A 22,367-nucleotide genomic window follows, 5' to 3' on the forward strand; every position below is an offset into this window, starting at 1 on the left:
CATCATGGGTGATCTACTGCGGTGCGTAGATAAATCTAAACAAAACGTTAACATCAACTTCTTCTTCGTGGCTACAATAACAACGAGTTTATTGCACTTCATTGAGTGCCGACTGAGTTGAGTCTCTGATTCGATTGTGTCTGTGTCTGAGAGCATTTCTCGTTTAACCTTAATGATGTGTTAATTGGGCAACGAATTTAACATGTCAATGGGTCTCCATCTCCGATCCTCTCTCTCTCTCTCTGGTAGATTTACTAGTTCCCTTCAGCATTGTGAAAGACATAAACAGAACATAAAACACCAACTAAAGACCAACACTTGTAGCAATCTAGAAAGTGGCCAATGATAATGCACTTTCAGTGATTGATGTATGGATTAAGTATTCTCTTCTCTCCAAGTTATCTAGCTGTTGGATTAGCTTTATCATTTCATGCTAACTGTCCATAGTTAGTATTTGCAAAGCTGGCTTCTTTCACTTTAAATTTTGATAAAAATAAAAACAACTCGAATTCTCTTGAACTCTGCGATAACTGTGTACATTTATTTATTCACATAAAAGTTGAAATAAGTCTAGGGCTCAGATTCAGATTTAAAAAGATTTATAAAAAGATTATTTTCATATTGTTTTTGCACTATTAAGAGATTCTGCGAAAGCCTTTGATAATGGTTCAGTTACTTTTAATTGCGTGTCTACACTTTTTGTGTTTATCTTATATCAAGATATGTTTCCTTTTTTGCCAAACTGTATTTCCAAATTTCTATGAAATTAATAGTCGAAGATCAGTAATGATTTTCACAACAATTTTGCTTTAAAAATAATTGATGTACTCAATTAATAATCTCTTCAATCTTTTTCTATTATTGGTAAGCAGCAAAATTTTTCTATTTTTCTTTAATCAATCCTGCAAATATTGTATAAATTTTAAGAACATATTTCATTCAAAGAAATTTTAGATTATACATTGCTTCTTACATTGTTATATTTTTGAAAGTTTATTTTTTTAAGTATAAAAGAATAAATTGGTCTGTTCTCTTTAAATTTTTTGCCCTTGATGTACAATTTTCTAATGAAGTGTTTAATCGATTACACAAAATAATAGTATAATCTTCTTGTGTTTTATTTAATGTTTTTTTGTTTTCATGAAAATATTATTTGCATTATAGAAATAATTTCTGATACTAACAAATGTATAAGTTTTTCTGAAAATAATGTTATATGCCGGTTCTTCATTGCTTTGGTTGACCAAATGGTATATATTGCACTCTGTTAGTATATTTTAGGTGTAAATGAATTATACCAAATATAGCTATTGGTATATTTTTAGTATTTTTTCGCTATATTCCCATTCCCATTTCATAGAAATAAAAACCACAAATTTCGTGTTTGATTTCATAAAATTTCATTTTATATTTTCATTGTATGGAACTTAAATGACTAATAGGACAGCATTTGAAGTCCACCCGCCTTGAGCAGATCAACCCAGAGCTGGGCAGGTGGCTTCTTCAACCACTTAAGCGAATAAGCAAATGCGTTTTAGGTCTAAGGCTTAAGACTAGGAGCACTAGCGACTAGTTAGGGCTAAGACGAAACTAACTAAAGTGTATATATAGTATTTATGTATATAGTACTCTCTATATTTATAAGATATTATGTATACTATGTATATGTACAACCTGGTTAGGTGATAGTCAGTTCGCTAGTCAGCTAGCAGCTAGGAGAGCAGCGTCATGGCGCGAGCGAGTCGCACACGGAAATCACGATAGAGCATCTTGCCACCGACGGGCACACGACACAAGTACATGTCGAGGCTCATCAGGCACAGCGCCTTGCCGTTCATGGGGAACTTCTGGGGCAGCTCGGGCGTCACCTCGAGACCCTCGGAGACGGCCATGTTGATGAGCCATTTCCAGACATCGGCACGCGTCCAATCGCGCGGATCGAGGGGCAGACCATCGGAGCCCATTGAATGATGGTGCAGGTTCGTTTGGCTGTTGCCGTTGGCGATGCTGCTGTTGTTGTTGTTGTCATCGCTGATCACTGCCATCGCACCGCTGCGACACTTATCACTTAGCACTTGATAGGGATGATGACGTTGCTTCATCGCAACTGCTGCCACAGCCGCATTTGTGGCCCACAGCTGTTGCAGTTGCTGCTCCTGGCCAGCGTTGACTTGCGACAGATCCAAAGGCGGCACGCGTCCGGCGTATTTCGGGTAACTGGCCTCCACTTGCATTCTGCTGGACTCTCGCACACACACACACACAAACAGAAAGAGGAACAATCGGTCACTGCAATGAAAGATAGAAATGCCGCTGATTAATGGAAGTGACTCATTAGCAAAAGGGGGATGTGTATATACTGTATAATGCATAATATATAGTGTATATGTGTGCAGAACTCAAGTGGCGGAAATGCTTTCACAACCGGACAATTGTTTAATCGCGTCAACGGCAACAATAATACGCATACGCCGCATTGTACGTGCAATTTGATTTGTCTTTAATCAGACAAAGAGCATTATAACTTTGTCACCAGCTTTGGTCATTCACTTAGATAGTGAATCATTCTAAAAAAAAATCGAGTGTAATGCAAACATACATAAATTTCATTTATTTTAAAGAGTTAATACTTCGCAACAGTTGGCAGCTCTGTTAAGTAGCCTCTTAACAGCTGCGATCAGTTAACAGCGCTGTTAGAGTATTGCGACTTCGCTGCGACTCAATTGGTGCTGCTCATTGATGTTATTATTATTGTTGTTGTTGTGGCTGCTGCTTTTGAATGATATTTTGTTATTGTAGCGCAAAATTAAATCTGACCTTGCTGGCATCGAAAAATATATGGGGCGGACGTACGGTTGTGACGGGGCGGGGTCACACGCGAAAGGAAGCGCTGAATAATCATTACGCTGCTCTGTCATATCGATAACAACAGTAACAGCAAACGCAATCGCAATTGCAAAAGCAAAAGCAAAAACAACAATAACAACAGACAGCGACTACAAGTGAGTGCCAGCCATGGCCACATTTGAATAATTGGCCCACATTTGGTTAGCTGACTGGCTAACTGCTGTTGTTTTGGCGGTGGTACAGTGGTTTGATGGCTGTGTGGTTCGCTTGTGCGGTGGCATTAAAAAGGCAAGCGCCAAACCGGAATGGCATCGATTACGATAACAATCAGAATCGGTAAGCGGAAACAATTAGCAAAGCGGGCGGTAGCGGCGAAGGCGGTGGCGACGAATATAGCAAGCAAAACAAAGGCGAAAAAACGAAAAAAAAAACACAATGCGATAGCAAAACTTTTACACAGACAGCAAATGCGAATGGAATTAAAAATGAAATTCGCAAAAATGACAAGCAAAACATCCGCCGCACCGAAAGGTAGAAATACAGAAACAAAGCGCACAGTCTGAGTTATAGCTGAAGTTAAAGCTGAAACCAAACCAAACCGAAACCGAACTGAACTGAAAAGGTGCGAATGCGAAGCGAACGGAAGCCGCGGGGGCATCAACAGTGATTTCATTTCACACAGTGTTCACATCATGCAAACATACATACAACATACATACATATGTACATATACATAAAGTATGTATGTACATATAGTTTAAAGGGGGAAGAAGCCCGGTGGAACCCTTGAGTTTAGCCCATTTGTCATTTGCCTGCGTTAATAGTTTTCCGGAACGCGTTTCAAGTGCTTCCGTCAAAGGAAGTGCGTAAAACCGAAAGCCAAGAATCTGCCAAGGAGCTTCCACTTTGCTGGCCCAGCACATTTAATTGTAGTCTGAGCACAACACAACACACAAGTTTCCCACGAATCGTTGCGTTGCATTCGTTGGTCGTCGCATAAACAAATGAAATGAAGCAACAGCAAATATTAAATGAAGAAAAAACTCTTCTGTTCGTTGTTTGTTGTCCATGCAGCAGCCACACACAAAGAAAGTGCCACTTGTTGTCTTTTCGACTTGTTTGTTTGTTTGTCTATGCTGGAGTCTGTGTGAAATTAACATATGAATTGGGAAAAGGGCCTAGAACATGTTGTCTAAAAGCCAACAACATGTCAGTGAATGCAACCCAAAAAAAAAAAGAAAGAGCAAGAAAGATAACCTACGCCCAAATAAAAGCCTGTGAGTCAGTGCAACAGCGGATGCCATAAATAAAATTCCCCAATGTTTGACTAAGTCGATTAATATGGCATGTCATTAGCGCAAAGGTTGCGTGCATTTGAATATAAAGGTGAGCGTCTTGTGTGGTGCTTGCTTTACATTTCGATAGACGATAACAGCGTGCCGTCGTGTGTGGTGTGCGATATGCATACCGATAACTGCTGTTAAAGTCTGCTGTTAAGTGCAAACAGAATACCGATAACTGTTGTTAAAGCTTGCTAATCGAACTGTTAAATGCAAGCAGTATGCAAATTCATTCGCTTAAGTTGTTGATTGAGCGTGTGAAATGTTGTAAATTGCACTTGGGAAGTTTAACTGAGATCACATCAATTGGCACTGTTGCCCAAAAGCGACAGCAATGTCAATCGGCAGCAAATGTGTCTGCTGTCAGTTGCATGCCACATGTGTCGCCTTCGCTTCCGTTGCATCCAGCAACAACAGCTGAAATCATTAACCCACACACACACACACTCGCACACTCGACTTGCTGTCTGATTGATTCGTGTGCGTCGTGTATTTTGTCAACAGCCCAAAAGTGACGCGACCTGCCGACATTGGCATTCGTTCTTCTTCGATGTTCGTGTCGTGTTGTTTGTGGCTTTCATGGGGTTCGTGCTCAGCACGCGTCTTTTGTCCAGGGTCGCGCTCTTTTGGTCCCTATATGCCTATATGCCTGTCTCTTTAGTCCCGGGTAGGAAATGGTTTTCTGTTACGAGTTCTAGTCGCAGTCAGTCGAGTTTTGTGTCGGCGTCAATGACAGGAAGTCTGTGCAATGTGCGCATATCCGCCTCCGCCTCCGCCCGCGCACAGGATGCACAAAAGGAAACACACACAGATACACACACACACTCACACACATAGCACATATGCGTGCGACAACAACTTGCAGATACAGATACAATTGCTGGCAGTTTTAATTACGTTGACGTCTGCACTTTGCACTGTCGCCCGTTGCTGTTGTTCTTGTTGTTGTTGTTGTTGCTACTTAGTGGCAGCAACTATATAAACATCGCACTCACACACTGCTGCTGTTTTGCTTCTTCAAGTGTGCACACACACAACACAACACAACACAGCAACAACAACAAACAAGCAACAGCAAAAACAACAAGAGAAAACGACGAAACGTAAAATCGTAATTTGAAGTTCGTAAAAATGACGCGTTTCCTGTCATTTGGCGAGCACTTTAAGTGCGTAATTTGCTCCCCACACACTCTCACACACACACACACACGTTTCGTCATGAGTGTATTTGTCTGTTGACGCCTCCCATCTTTATATCTGCAGGTCGCTTCCGTTTTTTGAAGAACTCATCTACCGCGAACTTTGCGAAAGCATCTTAAACTTTGCTCAATTTCGCATTTCGCAGTCAGATTTGCTATACCCTCTAAACAAGTATAGAAACAGGGTATGCAAGAAACAAATTAAGAATTGTGGATTTCATAAAATAATCTTCTAAATTGCAATTTGATATTCGACATTTTTTATTTATTTTAGTTCAGTTCTATTATTTAAATAATATCAATAAACATTCTAGCTTTCTTTAATATAATAATTATATAGAGTATCTCAAAGTTTATATGTCTACTACGCTTCAAAGTTCTTTGATGTTTAAATTGCTCAGCAAACAGGGAAACTCTTTCTCTTTTTTTTTTTTTTTTGCTCCAAACATATACAAAAAAAAGTTTACTTGTAGCTATCAAATATCTACAGGGTATCTTTAGCTCAAAGCAACTCTTAAATTTGCTGACATGTTTATTTGTTTACATATCAAATGCTGGACAAAGACAACAACAACAAGAGCAACAACGAAATGGAAACTATGTAAATTTTGCGAGCTGCCATTAATTTGATTACAGTTTGAAGCAGTTGAAGCAGTAGCTCTGGCGCACGGCATCTCACGGATACGACAAATGTATCTCATAGATAGATACACTTGCTTAGCTGCCTGCTAAATTATGCGCTTCCTCTTAAGTAAATTTCGTTGTCGTTCGTCGTTATCGGGTTGTGTGCTTGTTCTTGCTTCGAATTTGACTTGGAATTTCCAGCTGAAGACGTTTTGTGCTCGGCCATGTGGAAAAAAGGGACCGAAGGCCACGCCCCCTCGCTTTCGCCCCCCGATGCCAGAAATTGACCAAAAATTGGTTAATTGAAAATTCGTGTGTATGTGTGTGTGATGATTTCTTGGCTGCAATTCAAGGCAAAATAAACATGTTCGCAGAGTGCATACAACAACAAGCAAGAACAAACGGCAGACGACAGATGATAATCGGCTGAAAATTGTTAAAAATAAACATTTTGCCAGCCGCGCCGAGCAACAACAAACCGGATTCCCACACAAACACTCTCTGTGTGTGTATGTGTGTGTGTGTGTTGTGCTGATATTACAAATCATGTAACGCTGTCGCTGCCAGCAAACTTGCAACGGCGTCTGCCTGACGTCTGCAAAAGCCCTGACTGGGGTCTAGATCAGCTATAGGGCAGCCAGGCAAGGGAGAGGGGGAGAGAGCATGAATTGACTGCTGTAGGAGGCTGTAGCTCATAGCATTCCCATTCATCATTTGCATGAGGGCGACGCAGTTGATGGACGGATGTGTGACGACTTTTCCTCGTTTTAAAAATAAAGCAAATGGCGCCAAATGCATTTCCCTTCCCTCCTCTCCTCCCCCAACTAGCGCGTAAATATTTAGTTGGAAATTAAATAAAAATGCAGATGCAAATGCTTTGATGATGATCATGATGATGATGATGATGATGATGATGAGATGGAAGTTGTTTGTCTGCTGTACGCGTAGATTTTTTTTTGGACTGAATCAGGCGCTGTCTTTTCACGCCCCACACGTGTCGCGACCAATGATGCATGCCCCCTGACAAGAGCTGCGCCACGACACGCGCCATGCAGCATCCACAGAGGCGCAACCAAAGATGCGACCCTTGCAGCTAGCTCTCTATCTTAGCGATAGACGTGACTCGACTGTCGTATAAATCACAAAACGCAACTGAAATTCTGTATAACTTTAGCTGGAAGTTTCAGGAATTGCAATATAATTGCATTCTTTATTCGCTGAAAAGGCGTAAATTTACCATATGTTCTTTAGAAGTGTGAAATATTGTAGAAAGGTATGCGACTTTATGATAAGATTTAAAGCTTGAAAGTAGCTTGCAAGGTAGAGAAATTATCAAATGCTAAACTAATCTCACTTAACATTCCTTTTAAATTTCAAGTGTGTCAATTCATAGCAATTTATATTCCAAATTTAAAGTTAATATTTAGATTACTATCAGAGATTTTTATGTTTAAAAAAATGAACAGTAATTTCAATTCAGACAAACTAAGAACTGTAAACTAAACTTCTTTGACATTCAATTTAAATATTTAAAATTTAAAGTTGCTTGCTACATATAATAATCTCGAAGATTATTGTGTTTAGGACGGTGAACAGACGGACATCAGGTTTGATTTTTCTAGGAGAAATTTATTCTCAGACCAATTTATATTCCAAATTTTAAGTTACTAACTCGAATACTATTGAAGATTATTCAGTTTAAAAAGACGGTCAGACGGGCAGCATTTTTAATTCAGGAAAATGAACAAATGTTAACTAAACTCTTCTTACATTAATTATAAATTTTAGGTGTGTCTATTTCACAGCAATTTGTATTCCAGATTTCATGAAACTTGCTCGAATACTGTCGGATATTTTTAAATTAGAAAATACGATCAGATGAACAGAAGATTTCATTTCTTTTAACAGAATAACCCATAGCTTTAATATCGCTGTGCAGTTTGAATTTCTTCTAAGAGTACAGTCACCTGTTCGTCATAAGCAATGATGACTGTAGTGTTTACATTGAGTCGTTGCCAGCTATATGCAGCACAGTGTCAAAATCAAAGTCGATTTGAGCAGGAAACTGACGCGACTCCGGCGAACTCTTATCAGAGCTGTCTACTAAAGTAAATAGCGTTCGACATTGGGCATGCCCCATAGCACACTCTGCCGCCGCTCCCCCTCGCTAACGCTGCCGCACCCCTGTTTTAGCAGCTAACTCATATCAAGAGTCGTATCTTCGAATTGCAGTTAAAAATGTTGTGAAGCGATACGTCAGGCGCTTGTTATTTCCTTTAGTGGGTCACTAACTGGGCGCATGAATCAGCGAGAGAGAGAGAGAGAAAAAGAACACCGAACTGAGTTGAGACGGAATTAATTAAGAATTTGTGCCAGGTGCGTTTTTTTTTGTTATATACTATACTTTGGCAGCAGCTGCAAAGAGATTACAGTGAAGACCGAGAGCGAGAGCAAGACTTGGCCACATCCTTTTGAGCATGCGCGCGCATTCATAAAATGCGGGCAACAAAAGGGAAACAATCGCCCAAAATGCATTTAAAGTCGAGTTCTCTCTCCGTCTCCCTCTCTCTCTCGCTCTCAGTCATTTCATCTGCCTTCTCTATCCGCTTGACTGGCTTAGGCTACTCTTATAGCTCTTTGTGCAGTTTGAAAATTGTTCGCCGCTGTTTCAGTTCTTTATTTTTATTTTTTTGCAGCTGCCGTCTTGGCATTTCGAGTGTCGCTTTGTTATTTGTGGTTACTTCTGTTCTTCTTTCCCCCCTTTTTTTTGTACCGTTCTCCCCTCCTCTATGGTGACAACAACTGTTGCCAGTTATATTCTCTCTTGACAATTGTGTTGTTAGTTTTTCATAGCCAAAACCGCTTAACTCGGTCATGGCGATTGCACATTGAGTCGAAAATGCCAAGAAGTGCATGACAAAGGTTTTTGTATCTTTGAGATACTCGCGCAATAGCAGCTTATGTCTAACTTTAGTCGATCTTTCCTCAGTGGAGACTTTGTAATGCGGCTAATTGCGTTAGAAAGGCAGTTGGCCTTAGAAAACTTAAGAGTTCAAATTGGAAAGTTATAGTTATGCATTTTTGTTATAAGGTATTTAAGTTAAATATAGTGCAAAAAGTTAAATAAATATTAATATTTTCTATACTTTTTTTCAATTTCAACATTTATTTTTCTCATTTCAATGAACAATCCATTAACTCAAGGTTCAAAAAAATGAAAATCAATCCAAAGCCTTTGCTTTTAACCCCAATCGATAATACCCTCTGTTATACAACCAGCTAACCAAATCTATTTAGCTATTCCCATTCTAGCTCAAGGCCCATTTAAGATGTTTAACATCTTCTTCAACGAACGTATCGAATGCCTTTCAATTTTTACAACAATTTATCGTTGATTTTTCATTTTGCATTGATCGTTAAAGGTTTCGTTTATGTTAATTTGAATGGTCTTTTGGTATATAGGAGGTAAACAGCTACAACAACATTTATATGTATAGATAAAATTACGGAGCACCTTTTAGAGGTCAATTAGCAAGTCACAGAAAAAAAAGAAACAGAGAAGAGAAAAAAAACGAAACACGCTACAAGGCAACTGAGATACATGAGAAGAAGAAATATAACAACAACTATTATTGGGATTTGAGCGCATTCTTCAACATGTCAAACAACGTTTAAACAACCTTTATGAGGCGAGCAACAGCAACAGCAACAACAATAATTATTATTATAATACTTAACCATATATTGTTAGGTTGCTTGTTGTTGGTTGTTGTGAATGAAACCTTCGCAGTCACTTGAGTTTTGCCGTGTTCGACTGTTCGGAAAGTCCCCTTGGGGTGTTATGTGAAACTTACCTAGTTTTTAGGTTTAATCCAAAAATCGCTGTAATACTTTTATGGCTTTGCTCAAATCGCCGACGACATCCGCTGATATATCTTTGTTTATAAATTTCTTTTCTTTTCGTTTTTGCGTTTTGTGTTTATGGAACTTCCTGCGTTGCAATTCCGATTCCAAATTGTTGTTGTTGACGATGTATTTTGCTTTTCTCTTTTGTGTTTTTGTGTTTATTTTGTTGTGCTTTTCGCGAAAAATAGAAATTGCACTTTGTGGCGTTTCGCTTTCGCTTGGCTTGGTCTCGTTTCTCTTTCTATCACGCGCGTTCACTCATTCGTTCTCTCTCTCGATATATCTCTATCTCAACTTTGTATCTGTATCTTTTCACTACTGAACAGTGGGCGGCGAACAGGGGTACACGAAGGTATTGGCTTGTTTCTTTTTTTTTTTCGTTTCACAAATTTGCAACGGCAACTTAGACGACAACAACAACAATAAACGCTTGAACTACTTTTCTATGTTGCTAGATTTCGAAAGTTTTTGAATTGTTGCAGCTTTATTTTGTTGTTTTCAGCTTCAAGTTTCTTTAGTTTTTCACTTAACACACAAAATGTTGTTGTCGATTGGCTAAATTCCAGTTTGCAGCTGCAATTCGCTTTTGTTATTCTGCTTGTTTCTTGTTGTTGTAGTTGCGTACGAGTATCTCACACAAATTTGTATCTGTATCTCGCTGATGTGACCAACTCGACGTTCTGTGCACGCGCAGTTCACGTTCTCAACTGATTGCGATCGCTGTCGTGCATCGAGTTTTGTTGCCTCCGTTGCTTACAGCCAAAGAGAGAGACAGTTCCCTCTTTGTCGCTCACGCTCACGCTCTTTTGCTCTCCCCCAAAACAACCTTTGCTGCGTTCATTGAGCGCTCCCGCTCTCACTCAAGTGTGTCAGATGCGCTCTCTCTTACACTGCAAGAAATGCAAGAGTTTGTAGTGTTGTCTAACATTAAAATGTATATTTATTTATTTGAATAGTAAATTCTTGTTATTGCTTTATTTTTAGTGTTTAACTTAAACATGAAATCAATAATAAATTTAATTTATAATTTAAAAATTTTAATTTTATATTATAAATAATTCTTTTTATTTGTAAATTATTAATAAAATATTAAGTTGTAATTATTGTTATTGAGATTTTTAGCTACTAACATCATTTTGCTATATAATTTTAAATAGTTAATTAGAGTCATGCATATTTTTTTTTAATTTAATCGTCAAGGAGTGAATAGAGGTAATATTTAACCCAATAGACAAAACCATAATTTTTAAATATTTTTCATTTATCCACTCCATTATAATTATAAATATAAATTGCATATTCTTTAAGTCTTTTTTATTTTGACAATTATTATAATATAAATATAATGTTTTTTATTTGTTCATACTATTTTCAATGGTTAATAGCAGCTGAGCTGCCTGATATGCAAGTGTCATAAAAATTCTTTTTAAAAATAAGTTCTTTAAATTTGTATTTAAATTTTTAAGAATATGCTAGGAAACCATTTTGAAAATATTAAATATATTTTTTGTTTTAATTACTTTTGCTATTGTGGTTATATTTTCTTAATACTATCTTTTATATTAAGGTTTTTAAATATTAAATTCGTCTTATTTTTGTTCATGATATTATAATTTATGTTGTATAGAGACATAAATCCAATCTTTTAGGAGTAAACAGCTGCTCCTTACTCCAACAGCCATAAGCGCATTTTTAGATCTTTTTTGTATGGTAGCAATAGGAAGAAAAGAAGACTTCGTTAATCTTTCCGACTTAGCATTGTTTGAATGCATCTTAAAACCCAATCGGATTTGCTGCAATACAATTGCAGGTTGAGCAGCTTACTAAAGATGTTACGCACCATGTAAATAGCTCTAAAGATACTGTCTTCAAAAATGTGATTACTAAATAGTGACATATTGGATTTATTGGTTGGGGTTTCTTCATGACAACCCCATACGACTCTATTAAAAATTTTAGCGGGTTTTCTTGCTTCCTCGCTTTGTCAATTAATCAAGTCGCAGTCAATTTTCGTTGAAATATCTTTTGTACATATTAATAAAGCATTCATTGGGCACATTGTCAACCATTTTTCGGGGGCAATCACGTGCTCAGCTGCGAGTGTGTGTGGCGGTGACTAATTACGCCTTTGGCTAGACGCGAGTGTAATTACAGGAAATCCTTTTTCCTTTTGGCCTAAGATTGAGCTGCTGAAAGCAATACTTGGCATTTGAATGCTGAATTCGAATTAACATTTTGTTGGCTTCGCGTTTGAAATGTGTCTAGCAATGTGCGTAGACTTCCTCTTCAAAGTGACAGCAAAAGGGCAGCAGGATCATTTTTATAGATTCGGTGGCTGATCCTGCAGCATGTGTGGTTGTTGTTGTTGTTCGGCCATATGTCTGCTTCTAAAGTGCCTGAATCCTTTCGTCGATTTATAGACAAGCGTGAAGTGGAGTGACTCGAGTTACGTACGCATTGCATTGCAGTTCGATGGAAGAGCTCAAAGACTTGCAATTCGAGGCACGCTTATGCAGCAGCAGCCGCAGGACGTGCGTCCTGTTCGACACAAGAGTTCAAATTGCAGCAGCTGCTGCTGTTGTCTACGGGGCGGTAGACAAATTCAGGGGAAAACTTATCTAAGGGAGAAGACCACGCAATAATTGCTATTGGTTTTTCACTTAACGTTGCACCTTTGTCTCTGTATCTGTATCTGTATCTCGAGCGAGTATCTCTAACTGTCTGCCGTCTGCTGTCTGCTTCGTCCTGTCGCCTGTCCTCTTTTGATGTCTGCTCGCATTACGCTGAAGCGAGAGAGGAAAAAGTAGAAGAGACTGGGAGTGTCTGCGTCTCTCTGCAGCTCATCTAATGGCCTCTTTATCAGACGCATCGATCATTGGCCAAATAAATTAAGTGCTTTAATTGGCCGCCTAATTGATAACGCTGTGTTGTTCGCTTGGGTTAATGCCGAGGCAGTCGAGGCATGACCAGCATAGTTCTTAAACATAGTGCTGAAACACACATCCTGCCACCGTCACAAAAGTAGTTACTGTTAATCCATCCTGTGCACAGCTCGTCAGCCCAGCAGCTGCACAGTCTGGCATGCATTGTTTGGCATAAAAGAATGCACAATAAATGTAAATTCCTCACACATGATAAGCATCGACAGGAAGCCAGTGAGCTCTGCTGAAGCATTGGCCAAAAAGTAAAAGGATGTTTGCTTAGGCTCGGCTCAATTGGCAGACAACATTCAATGTCTAATTCTGCTGCCCCTTACTCCTTGTCGCATTCGTACGTGACTCTTGTGTGGTTTGTGCGTTAATAATTTAACATTTGCTTTATTCCACATACATAAGCATACCCTGTACTTTTAAAATCATGAAGGCTGCATACGCAGCTGTAATGCTACTTTATGCTTAGCGAGTTAAATCTTGATCAGGCAGTAATTAGATTTGCGATACTTTCATTTTATCATGTGTTTTCAGTCTCATATGAATTAAGATTCATACTCATATAAGTATGAGTATCTTCTTTAAAATTTTAATTTTTTTTATACATTTTTAGTTTATATTATAAGAGCATTTTATAAATAGTCTAATAAATAAACTTGCGTATTTTGTTTTAAGTTTTATTTCTAAAGTATTTTATATACAACGTTTTTATTTTAGTTTCTGAAATATATATATTTTTTTATATTGACTATAATATTTTAATAAACTTATCTGAAACTAACAAAATTTTTAATTTCATATTCTATAATTTTAATTATCTTATGGTCTCCGAACTTTACAGTAATTTGCCTACTCAATTACTTGCCACAGCTCAACACATATCTGCATATTTTCATATATTTGATTAGGTTGTTTATTGTTTGTCGTTGAATAATTGAACTCATATTACAGGATATCTACCTGTTCAATCAGTATTCAGAGTTCTTTAATCATTTTCGTAGTTATTTTTCTTACATTTGGAGTTATTTGCTTAGCCTGTTTACCTTCAATTACGATGTGTCAGGCAGAGGTAACACTGTGTCCACGCATAATTCAAGAGCCGCAAAAGGAAATGATCGCTTGTCACGTTTTCTTCTCCCTGCAAACGAATTTCCGAATCAATGAAGGAAAATCCAAAAACGATCGCGATGTCAGCTGGTTCGAAGTGCCGGCTGACGTTGGGGGTGTGTGCCGCAAATATTTCCAGTTCTAAATATAGCGCGAGGCATTAGAAAATGGTTAGGGGAAGACCATGTGAAGCATACGCAGCTAATCAAATGTTATCATAAGTGCCAGATAGGGAGACTGTATATATAATCCATAGGATATATTTTTATACATAGTCTGTGCAGGCACAATCTAGACTAAACGATTTATGGCCAAGGGGAATAGTCGTGTATGTTCAATACTGCATGTTGCAGGCTTCCCTCTGCTTAGTCGTCAGACAGTTATTAAAAACAATACGAAAATATACAGAAAAAGTTAATTTTATTAGCTCGCTCTCTGGATATAATCCTAGCCCCTATTTATACCCTCTACCCATAGGGTAGAAGGGAATTATAAGTTTGTGCCGGCAGGAAATGTATGTAACAGGTAGAAGGAGGCATCTCCGACCCTATAAAGTATATATATTCTTGATCAGTGTCAACAACCGAGACGATCTAGCCATGTCAGTCTGTCCGTATGAAACACTGGTTCTCGGAGACTATAAGAGATAGAGCTCAATTTTGATTATATTTACGCACAGATCAAGTTTGTTTCAAATTTTTGCCACGCCCACTTCTGCCCCCGCAAATTGAAAACAAGTAAGAAAGCTACCGCCAGGTGTGCTCGACTGTGAGATACCCGTTACCCATTTTAAATAAAAGCAAAATATTGCGGTATTTTTCCAAAATATACTAAAATAGTATACCACAAAAATACCAAAAATGTACTAAAATGAATATTTGGTATATTGATGTGGTACTTCACAGATTGTCAGCCAAAACAACCCTTGTAAGTGAGTGTTTTTGCTCATACTAAAGTATTTATTTAATAACATCGACATTTTTTATTTTAGTATATTTTGAAAAATACCGCAATATTTTGCTTTTATTCAAAATTGGTAGCGGGTATCTCATAGTCGAGCACACTCGACCTTACCTCAATTGCGTTGATAATTATTTACAATTAAAAAGATACCTACAGGTATCAATCATTTTTCACAACTTTTGACGATGATTATCACGACAAAAGTGTATCGATGAACTTAAATCTTTGTATGGCGATGAAGCGCCATCGTATAGCCTTATGAAAAACTGGTTTAATGAATTTTATCGTGGCCGATGCTCGCTCGAAGACAAAGGTCCTGAAGGTCGTCCAAAAACAGCGATTGCGCCAGAAAACATTGATGCCGTGCGTGAACTGATAATGCAAAATCGGCATGTGCACATATCGTGAGATAGAGGCATCCTTGGACATTCCTTCCACCAGAATACATTCGATATTGCATAAACACCTGATCGTAAAAAAGGTTTGTTCTCGATGGATCCCGCACAATTTGACAATTGCTCAAAAAAAGGCTTGTGTGGATTGGTTGGATATTTACAATTAACAATTACTTAATACGAGGGTTGCTATTTAAGTTTCTGGCCTAGGTCATTTCTAGCCATGTTAGCCATGTGTAAGACATGTATAACGTGTATAACATGTATGACGTGTATGACATGTATGACGTGTATGACATGTACGACGTGTATGAGATACATGACGTGTATGACATACGTGACGTGTATGACATACATGACATATTACAGGATATCTACTTGATCAATCAGTATTCAGAGTTCTTTAATCATTTTCGTAGTTATTTTTCTTACATTTGGAGGTTTTTGATTAGCCTGCTTACCTTCAATTACGATGTGTCACGCATAATTCAAGAGCCGCAAAAGGAAATGATCGCTTGACACATTTTCTTCTCCTTGCAAACGAATTTCCGAATTGATGAAGGAAAATCCAAAAACGATCGCGATGGCAATTGGTTCCAAATGCCGGCTGACGATGGGGGCATGTGCCGCAAATATTTCTAGTTCTAAATATAGCGCGAGGCATTAGAAAATGGTAAGGGGAAGCATACGCAGCTAATCAAATATTATCATAAGTGCCAGATAGGGAGACTGTATATACATAGGATATATTCTTTATATATAGACTGTGCACAATCTAGACTAAACGATTTATGGCCAAGGGGAATAGTCGTGTATGTTGCATGCTGCATGTTGCAGGCTTCCCTCGGCTAAGCTGTCAGACAGTCATTAAAAACAATACGAAAATATACAGAAAAAGTGAATTTTATGAGCTCGCTCTCTGCATATAATCCTAGCCCTATTTTTTTATTAGCACTTTCCCGAACTATAAATCAATAAACAGATGTGTCATAAAAGTTTTCAGCGTTCCTTGAAATACCAAAAAAATATGTATAGGGGGAGTTGGGAGAAGTTGGGGAGTATCCAGAGTTGCCAAGTCTAGTTGGAGTAATTTGTTAGTTCACCGTAAATCGGAATCTGGCATCGTCTGACGTGTTGGGAGCAGTGCTGCCAGTTTAGATTTTAGTTACTAGATTTGTGTTTTTTATTATTTGTATATAAACAGGTATGGACTACATAGACTTGAAAAATGTTGCCATAATTCTGTATTTCCCTATTAGTAATTACTAAAAATTACCGGAAATGAAGAGTACACGGATATTAATGAATCAGAAGAATTGGACGCTATTCTAAGCATTGTGTATTAGGTGTTAACAAAATAAGATACGAAATCCCGTTTATTTTAATATATATATTTTATATATATTATATTTAGCAATTATTGTGCAATTGTTTTTTTCTTAATAATTTCTTCTTAAATCTAGCAACTTTTATTTGCATAAAAAAAATTGGCAGCGCCAACGTCATTGATCGACAGCAAAGGGCAACAACAACAACACAGCGAGAGCGAGAACGAAAACCAAGAATGAAAACAAACAGAGAAATAATAGCGAAATAGCAAAATAAAAAGTTAGACAAACGAAGCGAAAATACACTGACAAAAAAAAGTCACTGAGACTAATACTATGTAAAGAATTTAGTTGGAGGGTATTCATATTGTCAAACAAATTTAAAGTTTCTCTTTACATGTGCAGCGCGTCGCCAAACACATTACATATTCACACTATCCTTTCCAAGTAAGCATAGATAAAAAAAAGAACAACAACACTGCCCACGTTTATTATTTTCGCCATCTTTGTGGAGAGAGAGCTTCACATAGAGAGAGTGTATGACGCTAAGTTAAGTTGTTAAGTTCTTATTCTCCGGTTTGGACAGAGTGCATTGTTGGTGTTTTTGTCGTTTCGTTTGCGTTTTCAGTTTTCTGATAAAGGCGCAGTGAAATGGATGTCAACTCATTAATCAACCACGTCAAGCAGCGTCCCGCTCTCTGGGATGCAAGCCATCCGGGGCATGCCAAACGAGAGGAGCTCAGGAATCAATGGCTCGGCGTGGCCGAGGCAATGGAAGCCAATGGTAAGTAATCCCCAATAAAATATAAACAATCAAATCAACTGCAACTCTTTCGTTTTCTTTCTTTTGCACAGTGGAACTGTGTCGCAGGAAATGGCAAAGCCTGCGAAGCAGCTGTCGCAGGTGGCAGAGCCGTGCCAATAGCTCTTCGCGAACACAGTGGCAGTATGCCGAGGCCATGAGCTTCCTGGGCGGGCATCGGGCAGATGAGGTCCCAGACTTTGAGGAGAATTTAGAGCCGGAGCAGGAGCAGCAGGAGCAGGCACAGGAGCATGAGCGCGACGCTGACGCCGATTTTATGATGAGCTTTGTGCCAAAAATGAAGAAATTGGGCAGCGTGCAAAATGCGAACTTTTGCATGATGGTTAGCGAAGCATGGTTGCGAAACCTGCAACAGCCGCCCATGCCACAATCGCAACAAGCGAAAAGGGAGCAGGAAACAAACCCCGTCTCCAGCTCTAATATGTAAAATTGTAATAATAGTAATAGTAATAGTAATAATAATAAATGGTTATTCTTGCTGAGATTTTTTCGTTTTATTGATACTTTTTCAATTTTTATTGGATTTTGTTATAATTTTTTAGCTTTTTTCTCCATTCTTCCCGTTAAAAACAGTTTTTTTGCTGATCAAAAGGTCGCGATACTCAAATCTCTACACACACTCGCTGTATGAGTCGACAGAGTAAACAAAAGTCTCCGTAGTATACGTTGATAGTGTTGCTATTTATACGTAGCAGAGCATTATCATGATCGAAACAGAAACACATACAAAATATATCTCGGAAAAACGTAAAACTTTCCATTTGTCTTGAGTTATCACTGTCACTGTCAATCTAAGAAGACAACTTATGTGGTAGAAGTCTTATGAAATATGTTACATAAAACCAGAAGTTAATTGTGGAACAATTATTATAAAAAGACTCGCTTTATGTTGATAAAAACAAAAAAAAATAACTTAAAAGGGCAATTTGCGCTCCAGCTATCGACGCATCCAAAAACGGCAAACGTCCTTAACAACAATTGCCGAAGCCATGGGGCTTTCTTGCCAATTGTTGGCATTATAAAGAAGACCACGAAGATGGTGCTAAGGATGGGGATATGGGCGATACAGACTACAATTTTGATGTTAGCCTAGCGCCCAAAATGAAGGAAATGACGGCACTTGAAAAAGCTTGCTTCCGCGAGCGAAGCTTTGGTGCAGACGATGCAGCAGCCGCCAATGCAACTGCAACAAGCGGAACAGGAGCCATAGCAAATCTTGTTGAATCAACAACAGATAGCGTTGGAGCAGGTCGTACAAGTCGACTCCAGCTCCAACTTCTGCCATCAGATACGGGGATCAAAGGAAAGACCTACTAAAACCACTTGTGAATTACAAGCTAAATATATGAAAAAATGTTGCATAATTTTCAAACTACATTTTCTATGCAAACTTACCCAAATAATAACCCAATAAATGCGCAATGGGCATGCTTACGACTGTACAGTGGTGTGAGTTTTATTGAACACTGGACAATACAAAGATTCTTATGTATTTACTTCGTATTAATTGTATGTGTAATGTACATTTACATTTTATTGAAACTCTCCAGTTTTACGTTAGTTTGAAGATATGTATTTACTATGGATGCTTATTAAAAATGGAAAGATTGAATCAATAATAAAATATGATTATACAAAAAAAAAGCTCTTATTTAAAGTGTTTTGATGCTTATTAAAAATGGAAAGATTAAAAAAAAATATCATAATAAAATATAGTTAAAAATAAAGACTACAAATAAATTAAACTATGTAATTAACAACCATTTTGATATTTTAAAAATCAGATTGAGTTCTTAGTTTCGAAAGATGACAATTTTGTACTGGGGATATAATCAGATCTCTTCTTTGCAGCTTTTGAGCCTAGTTTAAAAGTTATTTAAAATTATTTAAACATTAAAATCAACAAAAATTCTTGAGGGTAATTAATGTGTCCGAAGCATAGCTCGCAAATAACTGTCGACCGTTTTTCTTCTTGTGCTCTCGTTGCGAGCACAACCGAAAAAGTTCATACTCTCTCGCTCTCGCTCTGAGCAAGAGTCTTTGGCTGTCTTCTTTTCTGTTTTCTGTTGAGCGCTTTTCGTTGATCTCTTTGTATTTCGCTCCTTCAATGAGCAGTGCGTAAAGAGCGGAGCGAGAAACGCTCGCACAAATAGAGTCAGCAAAAGACCGATTGATCGAAAAACTCAACGCAAACGGTCTTCACATTTACTTACGTTGTTGTTGCAATTATTAATGTACATATTTCGTCTGCAAAACGAACGCTTCACGATTTGCTTGCCTATGCGTGTGAATGTATACCAATATGTTACATACGCAAGCGATTTCATTCAAGAACCCATAAATCGGTTGCTCTCTGAGTCTTTTCGTAAAGAGTCAGAGAGAGACACTTATTTGCAGACAACGAGAAACGGTCGACAATTACATATGTATGTATCTGGTCCGAATCTGGAATTATCTGATATTATATTATGTTTGGTTAAAACGATTTTTTCAATTATTAAAACATTTCTAAAATCAGATCCTAAAGTTATCTGATTGTCATAAAGTACTATGAACTTAGAAACTATTTATATTGTTTTTTTTTTATGAACTTAGAAACTATTTATATTGTTTTTTTTTTTAAATAAATGGTGTTTGCACAGATGTAAAGATTAATTGTAACTTTTTTTAAAGTAATTTTTCTCATTATTGCAACTTTATTTTAAAATGAAAAGTAATTTTTACAATTATTGAAAAATCTGATAAATTCTTGAAGGCTGTTTACCAGCAGTTCACGTTTCACTTGCCTTTTGATCTACAGTTTGACTCATCAACCCTTCAGAATAGAAATCAACTTACCTTTTGTAGTTGTAATCCCTTGACCATAAAATGAGAGAAGGGAATGGGTTAACTTTTAATTGTTCACTGTGTCAAGTGTTTTTTTATTATTGTTTTTTGAAATTAAATAAAGATGCCAAAAGTATACAAACAACATTTATAAGGCTAGTTTGGAATTTAAATAATTTTAATAGAAATAACATAAATTAATTTTATTAACTTTATATACATATGTATATAAACAAGTATGGACTACATAGACTTGAAATATATTGCCATAATTCTGTACTTCCTTATTAGTACTTACTAAAAATTACCGGAAATAAAAAATATAAGGTTATTAATGAATCAGAAGAATTGGACGCTATTTTAAGCATTTTGTAATGCTTAGAACATTTATTTTTTAATAATTTTTAGCAAATTTTTTCAAATCTAGCAACTTTTACTCCGAAAATTCTGGTTGGCAGCTGACGCTTCAGCCTTGTTGCCTCAATAAAAATGATCATTAACACCAATTGCCAGTGGAGTTCAGACGCCGCTTCTTCCCCACCTTCCACCCTCCGCCCCCTCCGAGAGTACTGTGTCAAAACGTAAATGTGTAAATCAATCGGTCGACAATGAAACGAGCTAACCGTAAAAAAAAACGCGCTCGTAAAAAAGGCAACAACAGATTCTAAAAGACTTTTAAATGCCACACAAACCGAAACCAAAAACCAAAATGAAACGAAAAGAGACAGCAATCAAGTGTAATAGAGAGAGAGAGATAGTAAGCAAGAGTCGTGGTAGACAGAATGGGAAACAAGCCGCACAGACTTCCGCTTTCATTTCATAAATTCGGATTAAGGCATTTTCAAATGATAACAATGAAAGAACGTAAAATAAAGAATGCAGTGTGGAAATGCGCCGTGAATCTGATTAACGGCAAACTACAGCAAAGACAACAACAGAAGCAGCAGCAACAACAACAATGAAGATGACAACGAGTCGGAAATGTGTCACGTAAATGGTTTGTTTCCCAAGTAAAACCCACAACATGCCCAAAGAACAATCATAAAGACAACGACAACAACAAAAGTAAAGCTCAACATTTCTGCTGCTGTAGAGATCTGAAATGAAATAACTGAAGCTCCCATTGTATAGCAATTGAGGTAAAGGTAGTCCCCATGTAAAGATTACATCTCATAAGTTTATCAAGTTACAAAATTATGCGATCTTAACTTGCGGAAGTCTCTGTCACAAGATATTTCATGAATGCAGACACACATATTTTTCAATGTGGGCAGGTGGAATCACTCTTGCTTAAGCAGATAAATACCCGTAGCTATTGTGAATATATGCTGATCTAGATAATCGCTTCATTTGTTGCTCAATTATTCAATGAAGCCTCTAGTTACATAGCTTTAGGTAGAACTTGTTAAAGAAGTTGGTTTCATTTTAGAAACTAGAAAATTCTACATAATTTGTATAGGTTTAAAAATAATGTGGTTTATACTTAAAGAAAAAAAATAAGTTTAAATGCATTCATTCATAATAAATTTAAAACTTTAATTCAGAATTATTGCTTAATTATCCAATTAAGCTTCTAGTTATACAGCCTTAGCTTAAATCTAGTTAAGGAAGTGATTTTAATTATAGAAACTACAAAATTATCTATTAAGTCTGTATAAAAGAAATGCTTTAAAAAATCTGCGCATTACACTACAGCGAAATATCCAAAAATGATTTTATTAAATTAGATTGAATGCATTCATTAATATGAAAATGAAATGCTTCAGTTGTGCTAGAATGGAATTCAGGTTTCAACATGTAATAAACTTGTAAATTTAATGCTTGAATATGTTTCAATTATAAAAGATTAAATCACAAGTTTCATAATGAAGTTATAAAGTAAATTTGAAATTAAGTTTATTTATAAAGTTTTTATAAAACTTAATACTTCGTAATGAAGTTATAAATTTAATTCGATTTAAATTATTTAATCTTCAAAATATATCTTAGATCAGTAAAACTCAAAAGATCAGTTCTCAATATTCTATTTCTAACTTCAGCTGCCATAACTATCTACAAATCTAAGATTTATCAAGACTG

The 22,367-nt window shown here is 37.1% G+C and overlaps 2 protein-coding genes across 2 annotated transcripts; one reads left to right on the forward strand and one right to left on the reverse strand.

The window, feature by feature from the left end:
- Positions 1–1,392: 1,392 nt before the first annotated feature.
- Positions 1,393–10,612, reverse strand: LOC117570227 (ETS homologous factor). The gene is made up of 2 exons (XM_034251729.2): positions 9,865–10,612; positions 1,393–2,289 (listed from the first exon to the last, which is right to left on the reverse strand). The coding sequence occupies exon 2, from the start codon at positions 2,232–2,234 to the stop codon at positions 1,713–1,715; it is 522 nt and encodes a 173-aa protein (XP_034107620.1). The 5' UTR covers positions 2,235–2,289; positions 9,865–10,612; the 3' UTR covers positions 1,393–1,712.
- Positions 10,613–17,273: 6,661 nt separating this feature from the next.
- Positions 17,274–17,902, forward strand: LOC117566594 (uncharacterized). The gene is made up of 2 exons (XM_034246136.2): positions 17,274–17,423; positions 17,495–17,902. The coding sequence occupies exons 1-2, from the start codon at positions 17,291–17,293 to the stop codon at positions 17,887–17,889; spliced, it is 528 nt and encodes a 175-aa protein (XP_034102027.1). The 5' UTR covers positions 17,274–17,290; the 3' UTR covers positions 17,890–17,902.
- The last annotated feature ends 4,465 nt before the right edge of the window (positions 17,903–22,367 follow it).

The sequence above is a fragment of the Drosophila albomicans genome, chromosome 3 (assembly GCF_009650485.2).
Source record: "Drosophila albomicans strain 15112-1751.03 chromosome 3, ASM965048v2, whole genome shotgun sequence".
Taxonomy (NCBI): domain Eukaryota; kingdom Metazoa; phylum Arthropoda; class Insecta; order Diptera; family Drosophilidae; genus Drosophila; species Drosophila albomicans.

Coding starts and splice junctions, on each gene's coding strand:
- LOC117570227 (XM_034251729.2), bottom strand. CDS start 2,234: ATGCAAGTGGAGGCCAGTTACCCGAAATACGCCGGACGCGTGCCGCCT.
- LOC117566594 (XM_034246136.2), top strand. CDS start 17,291: ATGGATGTCAACTCATTAATCAACCACGTCAAGCAGCGTCCCGCTCTC. Junction 17,424..17,494: donor CGAGGCAATGGAAGCCAATG/GTAAGTAATCCC, acceptor TCTTTTGCACAG/TGGAACTGTGTCGCAGGAAA.